We start from the raw sequence: 13,893 nt of genomic DNA, 5'->3' as shown, positions 1-13,893 counted from the left end.
GCAACAAGCTGGGGATATGCAGCGTAAGCTTCGGAGCAATGAGGCCAGTGAGCTCTGCACTTGCCCCTAGTATCGGGCTCTTTCCGGCCACAATTCGGGATGAGCGACGAGAGGCGCAGCTAAGATCTGCTCGTCCATCTCCGTTTCTACGCCACCCTGCAGCCTCCCTCTCCGCCAGTTCCTGGATCGATCACCCCAGTACGAGATACGTAAAACAGTGATCGCTCTAGACGTTCCTACCGCGTAAGAGAACTTCAACCTCTCCATTGATTTCCGAATATTGGCTGGCCCATGGAGGTCAGCCAGACTCAGACGACGTGAGGTCTCTTGCGAAAGTTTCTCATCAAATAAGGCTCTCTAGATGCTCAATAGATCGCGTATAGTGTGTGAAGATCTTTGCATTGTACCCGGAAAGCGTCTTCTTTCATCCGTGAAACCTGTTCCTGAGGCATATGTGAGTCAGTCCTTACGTGGCCGATGGAGAGGCGATCGGTTTTTTCTGCAGGGGAATTGCGAGTTATGATATATCACATCCCCTTTGTTTACCTGATCGAGTCGAAGCGGTGGCGATAATGCATACTCTTCATCGTATGGCAGATCGAAATCCCAGGCTAGCGAACGACATTCTCCTGGCGGCAAGCAGCCGTGAGCTTCATCGATTCACCAGGCAAGGGATATCTGCCAGGGTCAGGTTGGAGGCATATCCGGCCTGTACGTTGGGCAGTATCTCGGTCAACAAGCCCCTCAGCAGTCTTCGACAACCGGCCTTCGAAGGTATAAAAGCTGTCCAGATTCCACCATCAACATCTATCATCACATCAGTTCAAACCAGCTTTCTCTACACTGCCTTGCCAACCTCAGTTTTCTCATCTTTCCAAAGACTGCCCAACCGCCTTATCAAACCAACCGTCACAATGAAGTTCTTCGCTGTCGCCGCCCTCTTCGCCGCCACTGCTCTGGCCCTCCCCGAGACCGGCCCCAAGATTGGCAATGCCGCCCAGGAGCTCTACGGAAAGTGCTCCAACGGCAAGCGCTCTTGCTGCAACTCGGACCCTACCAGCGCTAAGCTCAGCACGGAGCAGCACACAAACCTGTTGGGTCTTCTTGACGGCCCTCTCATTCCCGGTCTGAACTCTGGAGAGTACAGCGGCTGCAGCGACCGTAAGTCCCTCCGATCCGGAAATCATCCGTGATCTTACTAACGGGCCCTTGATTTAGTTATCGACCTCATCCCCGGTCAGTGCCAGGGTAGCATTGCTTGCTGCGACAACAACAGCGTCAACAACGGCATCAACGTCGTCGTTCCTTGCATCGCCGTTCCCGTTGGAGTTTAAGCGGAAATCATCCGACCGAGGCCGTCTTCCTATTGCTACGCTGGAACACTAGGCCAAATGGGAGTGATAAATATTGTGACTTGTACAGTCGTGCTCTTGAGCTGTGGCTGGGGTGATATGCTCGGATATCAGTCTAGCTTTGTGCAATGAACATGCAAGGGACGCCAGTTGCATTTGCTTTTTGTCTTTCTTTATAGCTACTGTACGCGCATCGGTCGTCTAGTCGGTGTGCATGTGCATATCAACACCAAAAGCAGTTGAACCTCCGATGATGCTTGAGCTTTTGAATTGAACCAGTGCTGTACTGTATTCGTAGTATGTAAGAACTAGGCTTGTTGACGGTGCCACAGTCCATGCATGTGAGTAGTTGCGCTACTCACATGAAAGATTCCTACCGCAGTTCTCCGTAGAACAGCCTCAATTCCAGTGAGCGTAGCGAAACTTATGTTTCCTATACTGCGGAGTAGCACCACGCGGAAGTAGTCAGGGCAAATCCGTCACGGGATGCCACCCAGAGACTGCCTCAGGCAGCCCTTCGGAACGACACCCGAGGCAGCCACCGGTGTGCCAAGCCTCCCGCCCTCTTCTCTCTTTCTCTCCCTCCTTCGCGCAACTCCCGAATCTTCCCTTTCCTCCTTTTGTACTTCCGTCGCTCATCCATCCTTGTTCATGGACGTTCCGGGCCCGGCCTCCAAAGACCGTCGGGGTAAAGCTCCGGACAGACCAACCAAACGCCGTAAGATTGCTGTCGCCTGTGATGAATGCCGGACCCGCAAGGTCCGATGCGACGGCATCCAACCGGGTATGTCCAGTCTGCCCGGAATTGAATCCGTTCCAACTGATTTTCGCGTTGTGCTAGTATGTGGGCCGTGCGTGAAGAGGTCCGATCAGGGCGTACAGTGTGTCTATACGGGGGAGCCGGAGAAGAAACGTGCAGTGCGAAAGTAAGCTGTTTGATGGTGGCCGTCATTGGCTGGGTTCAATTACTAATGGTGTCCCCAATTCAGTTACATTGCGACTCTAGAAAATCGTATCAGGCATCTAGAAAGTCCAGAATGTTTACCGACAACAGTAGAATCCAATCTTGGAGATCAGAACTCGGAATCACCTTTGTCTTACAACCTGCAGCGACATAGAAGAAACATCCCTAGCACCTCCGCTGGAGGCCAGCCTTCTTCCACACATAATGTCTCGCCCGGGTCCAGTCTCGCCGGTGCCCAGGAACCATCGTTCTCCCCATCAAGAAATTTGCCAGATCAGCCGCTTCGATCAGAAAAATGTACAGATGGCGTGAATGCGATGATGGGTGCAGTAGAAGAAGGCCAGCCAACCCAAGGCTTCTTCGGCAGCTCCAGTGCGGCCAGCTTCATGCGTCAGATAAAGCAGGCTGTAGACAAACGCGTCTCGTCACCATGTCGACCGGCGTCGGATTCGGTCCTTGGAGTGGCGCCATCTCCCAGTCTCGTCGCGACGAAGACAATGCCGCCCACTGTGCCTAGTTACGTTCTTCCCCCAAGAAAGACGGCCGACAGCCTCATGGAGGTTTACTGGTGCTATGTCTTTCCGCTGTATCCACTCGTCGATGGCCTTCATCTGCGAGCAGAATATGCGAGGATCTGGACGGGCGAGGCGCTGGAATCGGACGAGAATATGCTGATGTGCACGTTCAACGTCATCTTTGCTCTAGCTTCGCAGCTGGCAGATTTTATTCCTCCAGACGAACGGGAGTCGTCGGCAGATACATTTTTCTCGCGTGCAAAGGACCTCTTTCAGTTCAACCTTTGGAATACTGGATCTGCTGGTTTGATTCAATGCTTGCTTCTCATGGCACAATACCTGCAAAGCACGGACTCCGCGCATCAATGTTGGATAGTCACTGGCTTGGCCGTTCGCAATGCGCAGAGCCTTGGTTTACACCTTCCACAGACTGTTTGTCGCCTTCGAAATCCACAAGAACAGCAATTGGCGCGCAAGATCTGGCACGGTTGCGTGCTGATGGATCGGTACGTACACACACAAACTATCATTCATCTCGACATTTCTCTGATGCTTCACAGAGTAATATCAATGACCTTTGGTCGTCCAGCTATGATATCCAAAGCGTCAAGTAGTTCAGTTCCGCTTCCAGTCGTGGTTGACGAAGAGCATATTCCAACGGATTCAGGTGCTCAAGCCAAGCAACCGACCGATCGTCCGTCCATCATGGCTTTCTACGCTAAATCCCTCGAGTTGTATGAGATCCTCAATGACATTTTATTGAGTTTGTATAACAAGCCTGTACCCGACGAAAGCCCCGAGGACATCTATGACTTCTATTTCGATAAGGAGATAAACCAAGGCGAGCGGACAATCTTTGATCTTGACCGGGCTCTGTCCAAATGGACACGAACTCTTCCGCTGCATTTGCGCGACCCTTCATCTCTTCAATCCGACAACATGATCTTTCGCCGACAAGGTGTCGTCCTACGAGCTAGGTTTGTCTTCCATATAAGAAACCACGATGCAAGCACAGTGCTCAATTTGCTGATTCATTCAGGTTTCTGCACGTCCGCATGCTCTTGTTTAGGCCTGTTCTTTCCAAGTACTGCACGGCGCGTGACATTGCCGTGACTGATCCACTGATTTCTTTGGTTGACTCCTTCCCTCATCGCGTTGCTCTGCAGTGCTCTGTGATATGTGTCAAAGTCGCTCAAGAAGTCATTGATCTAATTCGTGACAATATTCCGACCGATGGAAGTTCAGGTCCACTACCAGCATGGTGGTACAATATTCTCTGTGAGGTCAAATAAACTAAATTTTCGTGCCAATGCTCATATGTTGCAGATGTCTACACGGCAGCCACCGTGTTGATTGCAGGCCGTCTTTGCCCGTCCGTTGTGGAGGAGATAACCGACGCAGCAATATCGCGATCTTGGAACTATGCACTTGGGATTCTGCGGAAATACCAAAGCTATAGTACTTCTGCACGGCGATGTGTCGCCGCTCTCGAAATTCTATATCAAAGTGTTGCATCAGAAGCGCCTCCATCCCATGATCTACCGCCACATCACCAAGCGCCCGGCACCACGTTGAACGCGACAAATGATATGTCACTCGGAGAGGGGGTGAATGCTATTCTTATTGACGGTTTTGATTTAACAGATTTCCAGGATATGTCGTGGCTAAACAGTGTGCCTAGCAGCCTTTACTAGCCACGAAAATTGAGCGAGGAAATTCCTGCTGGTCTATTCTGTACTCCAAAGGTCCCAGTCTATTCGCACGATGCCGTGTCTTCCCGAGCATGTGCCCTTATCATCCTATGCTCATTCTCCGCCCATTCTCCCGTGAGAAATTTGTCTCTAAACCCAAATTATTCCCAGTATAACTTCCTAGTCGCTAGCCCTCAGACTTGTTGGGTTTGACGGCTAGCAACAAACTGAACCGCTATGATAGGAATTAACGCGCAAGCACCGATGATAGCACACATCACGCCTGCTGCGCCGGCGAACTGCAGACTTTCAAACATGGGAGGGAAATAGAATGGACCAATCTAGCTCTGTCAGCGAGGGTCTCAGGGGCAGTGGAAAGGAAAGACCTTACAAAGCCATAAATGTGGCGGAACAGGTTGATGCAGACTCCAACATTAGTTGACTTCTCCTTGTAGCTGTCGACAGCAAATGAGATCAGAATCGTCGTGATGATTTGGTTGCCAAAACTCGCGATGGCCGCACCAATGCAGGGTGTGACATTCCAGGACACGGCTTTGTTTAACTGAAACCCCCAGGTCAGGAGTCCAGCGAACACAGTGCCGAAGCCAATATAGGAGAGCCACAGACGATCTGCTGGTAGAGTGTAACCTCTCTTTTTACTCAGACTCCTCAAGAACAAGTCAGAAAGGGGTCCACTCAGTTGTTCGCCGAGGAGACATCCAATAATGATAGCAATAAACTGCAGCCCTATCTGCTGGGCATCGAAGTCGAACTTTTCTCCGAATGCAATCGGCATCTCCACGATTAGCGCGATGTTGCCATAGCAGAATACAACAGAGTGGGCGACCGCAGGGATCAGGACTGCATAATAGCGGCAGAGAAAGATGGGTTCGATGAACTCGCGCGCCCTGAGAGGGCGCGAGTCAAGTCGTCGTGGAATGAGCTTGTTGAACACGGATTTCTTAGCGTTTCCCGCCCCCAGCGAAGATTCACACTCGGAGAGGTACATTGTTTCCACCCCGAGAACCAGGTATGCAATAAATTGGATAAGGTTTATGATGGCAAAGATCCAAAATATCCATTCAATGCCTATGTGTTTCGCGACGAATCCCATTATGAATGGACCGCTTGGTGTGCCAAGCGTGATCATCACCGTCCACCATCCCAACTTCTGCGCGCGTTTCTCAGGCTCGCAAAGCTCCGTGATCACACCACTGCCGATGCCAATCGGGGGCGAGATCAGTATCGAAGTGAGGATCCTTGTCGCCATCTGTGCTCCGTATGTTGTGCATCTTGCGCCCCCGATGTTGCATACCATGCTTCCCAGCACGGAAAATAGAAAGACGTGGTATCGGCCATAGATCGAGGTGATTGGTTTCCATATGAATGGACAGAGTCCCAGGAGCAGAATCTATCACGGCAAGCGTAAGCGCAGTCCACCTACAAGAGACCCAAACTGTCTGGTTACGCAGAGATCATACCTGAATTGAGGTGAGATAGCTTGCTTCCGGCACAGTCACATTGTATTCTTCTGCCATTGTATCATAGGCTGGGATGATACCAGCGGCCATGAAGGTCGCGACCATAGAGTGGAAAGCCACCATGAGGATCTGCGTGTCCTTCTTCCATTGTGCCCAATTGCGAGGATTGTTCGGAGATTCACTGTGCCATGACTCCTGCAGGGCAGACCGAGGCACGTCCTCCAGATGGATGGACTTGTCAGAGTTGTTGGTCTTCATATCATCAGAGCCAGACTCCGGTAAGACCCCTAAATTTATCTTTTCCATGTTTTAAAATGTTTAATGTGGGACTAGAAGATGGAGTGCGATGGACAGCCAGCGAACGAGACAAGGGGCGCCACGTTGACATTTTATCTACGTCTTGGAGAGGTCTGCTCAGATGGAATATCGTACCTCTAGCATTGGCAGCCTCGCCTTCCGAAATTCAAACATCATATCTTGATTCCGTCCTCGAGTGGAACTGGTTCCCCGTGGGGACTACGGGTCTCCGGGGTCGTACTGGGCCCTTGGTAAACCCCATACCACAATGATCGCTAATTGAAACATAATATCATTGGGTTAGCCCGAGTGATAAACGCTCTTGGCACTAATATTTGAGGGAAGTCATTTCCGAGCAGTCCAGGTGTGCTTGTTTTATACCCGAGGTTATGGGTGTACAACGAAGCCTCCGGAAGAAATTCCGAAAAGTGTCCCGAAATCCGTCGGAAGTCAGTCCGGACACGCGAGAAAATAATTGATTAGGGCCTTGCCGATGGTTGAGCTGCTTATCGCTGGTTCCGAACCAAATTATTTGGCATTTCATTGCTTCGATGTGTCTGAATAAAGTTCGCCTTCGCCACCGCTGAAGAACCATGGGTTTCGCCGGGATCGTTTTGCCATCGAGGGAAGCATACAGCAATGACGAATCTTTTAGCAATGTTATATGACTTTATCTGCGATTCTGAAACCGAGATTATCAGTCATGGGCTATCTTTTGACCTCTCAGCGTTCTCGGTTAGGACTTCGAATTGAAATTATGCCGCTGTGCAACAGGGGGCTCGGCTTACCTTCGTGCGGCTTGTGGTTCTTTTGTTCTTCTTGATTTCAAGAGAATCGCCAGCTCGAGCTCCCTATAGCCTTTTAGATCTGAATTGCAACTTTGCGACAGGCTGTAAACGATACCAACATTCACGGTGGCAATCGCAGACGCCAGAAATCCACCCACGAGGCCAGCAGCGGCGACAGGCCGAAGAGGACGACTTTCAATTTTTAATGACCATCTTCCCCGCAGCATTGTGCAGGATTTAATTTCATTTTGTCGGGCGAATGCTGGCCGAAGAATTATTCCGTCCATATAAGCCCCGAGTCTGTTTTTCCCCAGCGTTTTCTCCCCAAATCCGGGGCTCCACATTCCACAGCTTCTTGGCAGGGGATTCGTGAATACCACGCGGTGATATCACAGCCATGTCTGCTTACCCGCAGGTAGTATGATCCTATCCGTCATCTCAGAAAAGCTTAGTCGCAGTTTCGGGGTAAAACCTACCGGCATGATGAACCCATCGTGGGATTATAAGAGGGGAAATGTTCTTCGTCATGCATGGACCTTCGCGCCCATATCCACATCCGTCGTAAGGCACTGAATTGGTAACAGGAGGTATTCACCCTGCCTGCCATTTCTCAAGATGCATCTAGGGCTCTCCCTGTCCACTCTGCCCATCTGGGCGACCCTCGCGTCTGCAGCCCTCAACGTCTCTGAGACCGACAGCAAAATCACCCTCGCCAACGACCGTCTCACGGCGATCTTCACCAAAGCCAAAGGACGGGTCGAGGACCTCTTTCTTGACGGTCAAGACCTCCTCGGTCCCCAGTCCGGGTCTAGCGGTGTCGGGCCCTACTTGGACTGCTACTGCACGCCGTCGGGCTTCTACACTGCCGGATCTACCAACCCAGTGCTCGAGATCGTCAAGGGCACCGACTCCACGGGCACTAAGTACGCCGGGGTGGTTCTCAACGACACGTACACTCCCACGGGCCAGCAGTTCCAACAATACTGGTTTCTTCGCGATGGTGAGACGGGTTTGCACATGTTCAGTCGATTGGCATACTATAACGAGACGACGCCGTTCCTGCGCAATCTGCAGGAGTTCAGGACGCTGCTAAGGCCGAATACGGATCTCTGGACACATCTGACCTCGAGTGAGGTCCAGACAGCTCCGCTTCCAAGTCACGAGGCGATTGACAAGCAGATCGTTGTGCAGGATGCAACCTGGAGGTTTAATAATACTCCTGACGATGAGTACTATTCACAGTTCTCGGAGTACTTCACAAAGTACACGTTTTCGAACAGTACGAGCCTACCTCCCTTTCCCTCGACTGTCAAATGTTAACGGAGATATAGAATGGCGAGACAACGATGTCCACGGTTTATACGCTGATGGATCTACGTCGGACGGAACGACGTATGGCGCATGGCTTGTGATGAATACCAAGGTATGTTACCTAGGGGTAAATCAATACGTTCGGTTGCTAACTCGCTTTCGCCAGGACACCTACTACGGGGTTCGTTAGATCATTCCTCTCGTCCGAACCGAGTACTGACACAGGTATAGGGACCACTACACTCGGACCTCACAGTGGACGGCATTGTTTACAACTACATGGTCTCGAACCATCATGGCGAGGGAACGCCCAACATTACGAATGGCTTCGACCGCACTTTTGGCCCGCAGTATTATTTCTTCAACGGTGGGAAAGGCTCGGCCTCGATTGAGGAGCTGCGATCGGAAGCCAGCGCCCTGGCAGACCCAGATTGGAATGTCGAATTCTACGACTCGATCGCCAAACATGTCATCGGATACGTGCCCTCCAGCCACCGTGGCAGTATCCAAGGTCGGGTGAAGCTACCTCGTGGGGCCAAGCGACCGATCGCTATCCTCACCGTCACCGGGCAATACTTCCAGGACAACTCCGTGGATGCATCCTCGCACCAATACTGGGCGGAGATTGACCAGAACGGGCGATTCAAGATCGATCACGTCGCCGAAGGCAAGTACCGACTCACTGTCTACGCCGACAGCATCTTCGGCGACTTCGTGAAGGACGGCTTGAATGTACGCGCTGGAAAAGCGCTGAAGATCGACGAAACGTGGAAGGAGGAATCGGCGGGTGTGGAGGTCTGGCGTCTCGGAACGCCGGACAAGTCGTCGGGAGAATTCCTACACGGCGTCGCGCGCGATGAGACCTACCCACTCCAGCCCCCAGAGTATCTGATCTACTGGGGCGCATACGACTGGCAAGAGGACTTCCCGAGCGGTGTCAACTACACGATCGGCAGCAGCGACCCGGCCACGGATTTCAACACGGTGCATTGGTCGGTGTTCGGACCTACGCCGGACAACTCCGACGTGGAATACAACACGACGCATGACTGGAGAATCAACTTCGCCTTGACCAAGCAGCAGCTTCGGCGCCGGAAGACCGCCACGCTGACCATCCAGCTTGCAGGGGCCAAGACGGCATCCGGCAACACCGACGAGTACAAGCCGGATGAGCCGTACAGTAATCTGGCGCTGGAGAGTTACATCAACGAGCAGGAGGAACCGCTCACGTTGCTGGTGGGCTTCAACCAGTCCAGCAGCTGCATCGTGCGATCGGCCATCAGTTGCTACCAGGTGGCGTCCCGCATGGAATTTCCCACGGACTGGCTGCAGGTGGGAGACAACTCGTTGAGACTGCATCTGCCCTATAACGCCACGGACGTGGAAACGGCGGTCCTGCCTGGCACGGTGTACGTGCAGTATGATGCGTTGAGATTGGAGCTGTCGTAGGTGGTCATGGTGGCTCGGCGGTGATGGACTAGACAGGGCATAGGGCCGACAGAATTCGTATCGCATAGATTATAACGAGATGCATTTGATTAGTGATCGATCCTCCGCTCACTCAGAGGGGATACTTTGTTCAATTTGATGACATCAACGAACCGAGGTATATGATTTCGAGAGAAGGGGTAGGTAGAGGTGTAGTGAACTGCCTGGATCAAGAGAGCCCGATCTTTCTCAACGGACCGTCTAAGGCATCCTGGCGACATGGTCCTGGTCATAGTCCATCTGCCATCAGGAGTCATCAAAGGTCACTAACCGGGGGCCGGCCTGACTGCCTGACTGCCTGGCTGCCTGAAGAGGCAACAACCTCGGCTCCCGGCAACGTCCGTAATCGCAGCCCCGTGATTGGCCCGGCACGTGTCTGCAGCAACCCAAAATTGGGGCTGCGGAGGGTCGGAGAGTATCGAGATGAATCAACCCGTCAATGGCTCAGGTATTTATTGCATCCTGATATCCTTCCCCGCAAATCCTCCCGCTGCCTTTTCCCCATGCTTGCCTCTCCGCATCGCTAACCTTCTTCCATCATGGCCAAAGTTTTCTCCCGCGACGAGGTGGCCAAGCACACCTCCGAAGACTCGACCTGGTGCATCATCGATCACCGCGTCTATGATCTGACCGATTTCCTCGATGCACACCCTGGCGGCAGTGTGGTGCTGGCCCAAGTGGCGGGCAAGGACGCCACGGCCGCCTTCTATAACCTCCACCGCCAGGAGGTGCTAGATAAATACCGCGACGAGCTCTGCGTCGGCACCGTCGCCGGCGAGTCCCCCGAGGTCACAAGCCCCGAACCCGGCAGTCTCAGCGCCGTTCCTTATGCCGAACCCCTGTGGTTGCGCCCGCAGTTCAAGAGCCCCTATTACAAGGATAGTCATCGTCGCCTGCAGCGTGCCGTGCGCGAGTTCACCGATCGCTACGTTACCCCCGAGGCGCAGGAGAAGGAGAAGGACGGTACATACATCAGCCAAGGGTTGATTGATCGCATGGCGGAGACGAACATCCTGGCTATGCGCCTGGGTCCGGGGAAGCACTTGCACGGTCGGAAATTGCTTGGAGGCGTCGTGGACGGGGAGGAGTTCGACTACCTGCATGACATGATCGTGTCTCAGGAGCTAGTCAGAGCCAATGCGCGAGGTTTGTCGCCAGGTCCCCGCTGTCTCCCTGTTGAGCCACTTTGAGATCTAACGGCTGTCTGCAGGCTTCTCGGATGGAAATATGGCCGGCATGGCTATTAGTTTGACGGCTGTCCAGCAGTGGCTCCCCAACGCTCCTCTTCGCGAGAAAATCACGGCGGAGGTCTTGTCGGGCAAGAAGAAGATGTGTTTGGCCATCACCGAGGCATTTGCGGGCAGTGACGTGGCTGGTCTTCGTACCACGGCCGAAAAGACTCCCGATGGCAAACATTATATTGTAAACGGCACCAAGTACGGACCCGTCATCCCGTTGAATCCCATTGAACTGCTCTCTGACATGTTGTAATAGGAAATGGATCACTAACGGCATGTTTGCCGACTACTTCGTCACGGGCTGTCGCACGGAGAAGGGATTCTCGGTACTTCTCATTCCGCGCGATGAGAACGTGGAGACCAAGCAAATCAAGACTTCCTACTCGACCACCGCAGGTACGGCGTTCGTTCAGTTTGAGAATGTCAAGGTCCCCGTGGAGAATCTGCTGGGTGAGGAGCACAAGGGTTTCATTGTCATCATGAGCAACTTCAACCACGAGCGGTTCATGATGGCCAGTGGTGTGATTCGCATGTCGATGACCGTGGTCGAAGAGTGCCTGAAATGGTGCAACCAGCGCTTGGTCTTTAACAAGAAATTGATCGAGCAACCGGTCATGCGACAAAAGTATGAACTCCTCCCCCTTCGGCATGTTGAAACGAGTACTGACCAAGCCGCCATTGCAGGCTCGCCCGGATGATCTCTCTCTGTGAGTCTAATCAGGCTTGGTTGGAATCCATTGCTTTCCAGATGTGCAACATGACGTATACCCAGCAGGCCGCGAACTTGGGTGGGCCGATTGCTCTGCTCAAGTCGCACGCCACTCGGTCGGCGCAGGAGATCGCTGATATGGCCACCAACATCTTCGGCGGTCGTGGAATCACCCAGAGTGGCATGGGCAAGGTCATCGAGATGTTCCACCGCACTTACAAATTTGACGCCATTCTGGGTGGAACGGAGGAGATTCTGGCCGACTTGGGAGTGCGGCAGGCAATGAAGAAGTTCCCCAAGGCCATGTTGTAAAACTATTCTGATTTAGGGCTTTCTCGATTTTTCCCCGTACAAATAGGATACCAAAACTAGAAATCGACTCATGGTGTTTCCATCGATCATGCATCTCAATCCATATCTTTATCGTGGGTTATGACCCGGCCAGCAGTATTTCATCCGCGGAAGAATTACTGGGAACATCTACCGAGCGTTGCAGCTATTCGTTACATCGTGCTGGAGGTCTTGCTTTCAGAGCAGACGTCTTTCCTTAATCCGAAGATAGTCCATCTGCTCTATCTGAATCCCATTTCGATCTTACCCCGATTTTCCTTCATTCTTGACAGCTTGGTCCGGGTCCATGGTCGTCTCGATGCGCCGAATAACGCGCGCAGGGTTCCCGGCAGCGAAATGGAATGGAGGAACACTCTATAATTGGCATCAGCACATAAACACCCAGTCTTTTGTCGGTTGGAGAAGACGTTCTCGACATACCCTGGTGACAACTGATCCAGCGCCGATAGTACATCCTCGCCCGATCGTCACGCCAGCGAGGATAATCACACTCCCGCCAATCCACACGTCATCACCAATATGAATCTCCTTGCCTGCTTCCGGACCCTCGAGACCTTGGCGCACCGCCGGATCCAGAGGGTGCGTTGCACCGTAAAGAGACACATTCGGGCCAAACAACGACCTCTCCCCGATGGTAATCAGGCAGGTATCCAGGACCAACATGTTGGAATTCAAAAAGGTGCCCTTGCCGACCTTGAAGTTCAGGCCGTGGTCCACGGAGATCGGAGGATCCACGGCAGGGTCCGTTGCGTCAAAAAGTTTCGCATCTTCTTTCGGGTCGGAGTGAATTGGTGGCAGAGGGCGCGTGTCACCGACAATGCTGTGCCGATCTCACTGTCAATACGGGAGACACAGGAACAGTGTATCGACCGAGAGAGAAGTCATCGCACTTACTCCCGCCATAGTTCGACCCTCCGGCGCCGGGTCACCGGCCCTGCCTCGTTGAAGCGTTTGCATGCCTCTCGGCATCGATCGCGGTTGGCTTGAAGGTCGTCATCCCAAGGCCAGTAGAGCTCGCCGTTCAGCATTTTCTGCCATTCCTTGGACGATGTCATGGTGCGTGGGGATCAAACGGGATGGACTAGCGATTTAAATTGGAAGCCATGGGCATCAGCTTTCACTCTTTATATAGATGGGTTGATGAGGCGACGTGGGGGAGGGAAAGGAAACAAGATTGAGAATGATCCACCTGGAAGGCTGAGGTGCTGGCTGACCTGCCCGATTGGGATGGTCCCGCCGCCAGCGTTTACTACTCCGTACAATGCATCGTCTCTCTTTCGCTCTTGGATACAATAACCCATATTTCGCTCTGACAGGCTGGCCATCTCGAATTTCAATACCATAGTTTGCTCCTTGGACGGTATTCATGTATCCTTCAAGGCAATGTATACACTCCGACGATCAGCATTCTTGATACATGTGTCTCGTGTGGAATGCAGGCAGCTTGCTTTGCATGACACATCATGGAATCATCCGACCGGACGATTCGAAAGCAGGGTATGTTGTTCCCATATGCGAGGTTAATCGATCTCTTGGAAAGCTTGTTTCATATGATGAGATAGTCATGCTGTCGCGCCAATTCAGGCGAATGAGTCTGTACCACATCAGCGGTTGCGAGTTGAAATGGTGCCGAGTCATAAGATAAGAGAACTAACAAATTCCGTCCATGATACATTCTTATCATCATCAGGAGATTGGGCCGCCCTAG

The 13,893-nt window shown here is 52.5% G+C and overlaps 9 protein-coding genes across 9 annotated transcripts; 7 read left to right on the top strand and 2 right to left on the bottom strand.

Moving 5' to 3' along the window:
* Positions 1 to 914: 914 nt before the first annotated feature.
* Positions 915 to 1,625, top strand: LDX57_002806 (hydrophobin family protein; the record flags this gene model as incomplete). The annotated part of the gene is made up of 2 exons (XM_046084452.1): positions 915 to 1,161; positions 1,219 to 1,625. 2 exons carry the CDS (start codon positions 915 to 917, stop codon positions 1,332 to 1,334), a joined length of 363 nt encoding a protein of 120 aa, XP_045940415.1. The 3' UTR covers positions 1,335 to 1,625.
* Positions 1,626 to 1,923: 298 nt separating this feature from the next.
* On the top strand, positions 1,924 to 2,325 carry LDX57_002805 (Zn(II)2Cys6 transcription factor domain-containing protein). The gene is made up of 2 exons (XM_046084451.1): positions 1,924 to 2,136; positions 2,194 to 2,325. Exons 1-2 carry the CDS (start codon positions 2,004 to 2,006, stop codon positions 2,280 to 2,282), a joined length of 222 nt encoding a protein of 73 aa, XP_045940414.1. The 5' UTR covers positions 1,924 to 2,003; the 3' UTR covers positions 2,283 to 2,325.
* LDX57_002804 (transcription factor domain-containing protein) lies at positions 2,307 to 4,123 on the top strand (the record flags this gene model as incomplete). Its single annotated transcript, XM_046084450.1, has 3 exons — positions 2,307 to 3,337; positions 3,392 to 3,808; positions 3,871 to 4,123. Exons 1-3 carry the CDS (start codon positions 2,634 to 2,636, stop codon positions 4,121 to 4,123), a joined length of 1,374 nt encoding a protein of 457 aa, XP_045940413.1. The 5' UTR covers positions 2,307 to 2,633.
* A 593-nt stretch (positions 4,124 to 4,716) lies between these two features.
* On the bottom strand, positions 4,717 to 6,261 carry LDX57_002803 (uncharacterized protein; the record flags this gene model as incomplete). The annotated part of the gene is made up of 3 exons (XM_046084449.1): positions 4,717 to 4,863; positions 4,914 to 5,933; positions 6,004 to 6,261. The coding sequence occupies 3 exons, from the start codon at positions 6,259 to 6,261 to the stop codon at positions 4,717 to 4,719; spliced, it is 1,425 nt and encodes a 474-aa protein (XP_045940412.1).
* Positions 6,262 to 7,703: 1,442 nt separating this feature from the next.
* Positions 7,704 to 8,408, top strand: LDX57_002802 (uncharacterized protein; the record flags this gene model as incomplete). Its single annotated transcript, XM_046084448.1, has 1 exon — positions 7,704 to 8,408. The coding sequence occupies one exon, from the start codon at positions 7,704 to 7,706 to the stop codon at positions 8,406 to 8,408; it is 705 nt and encodes a 234-aa protein (XP_045940411.1).
* A 270-nt stretch (positions 8,409 to 8,678) lies between these two features.
* LDX57_002801 (uncharacterized protein) lies at positions 8,679 to 9,848 on the top strand (the record flags this gene model as incomplete). The annotated part of the gene is made up of 1 exon (XM_046084447.1): positions 8,679 to 9,848. The coding sequence occupies one exon, from the start codon at positions 8,679 to 8,681 to the stop codon at positions 9,846 to 9,848; it is 1,170 nt and encodes a 389-aa protein (XP_045940410.1).
* Positions 9,849 to 10,426: 578 nt separating this feature from the next.
* Positions 10,427 to 11,077, top strand: LDX57_002800 (uncharacterized protein; the record flags this gene model as incomplete). Its single annotated transcript, XM_046084446.1, has 1 exon — positions 10,427 to 11,077. One exon carries the CDS (start codon positions 10,427 to 10,429, stop codon positions 11,075 to 11,077), a length of 651 nt encoding a protein of 216 aa, XP_045940409.1.
* Positions 11,078 to 11,114: 37 nt separating this feature from the next.
* On the top strand, positions 11,115 to 12,146 carry LDX57_002799 (acyl-CoA dehydrogenase family protein; the record flags this gene model as incomplete). Its single annotated transcript, XM_046084445.1, has 3 exons — positions 11,115 to 11,323; positions 11,382 to 11,750; positions 11,810 to 12,146. 3 exons carry the CDS (start codon positions 11,115 to 11,117, stop codon positions 12,144 to 12,146), a joined length of 915 nt encoding a protein of 304 aa, XP_045940408.1.
* Positions 12,147 to 12,428: 282 nt separating this feature from the next.
* LDX57_002798 (sugar O-acetyltransferase) lies at positions 12,429 to 13,240 on the bottom strand (the record flags this gene model as incomplete). Its single annotated transcript, XM_046084444.1, has 3 exons — positions 12,429 to 12,539; positions 12,606 to 13,005; positions 13,080 to 13,240. The coding sequence occupies 3 exons, from the start codon at positions 13,238 to 13,240 to the stop codon at positions 12,429 to 12,431; spliced, it is 672 nt and encodes a 223-aa protein (XP_045940407.1).
* Between the last annotated feature and the right edge of the window lie 653 nt (positions 13,241 to 13,893).

Source organism: Aspergillus melleus (assembly GCF_016097325.1).
Source record: "Aspergillus melleus strain CBS 546.65 chromosome Unknown contig1, whole genome shotgun sequence".
Classification (NCBI taxonomy): Eukaryota; Fungi; Ascomycota; class Eurotiomycetes; order Eurotiales; family Aspergillaceae; genus Aspergillus; species Aspergillus melleus.
The sequence above is the reverse complement of the archived record's forward strand: the minus strand, read 5'-3'. Positions and strand labels throughout refer to the sequence as shown.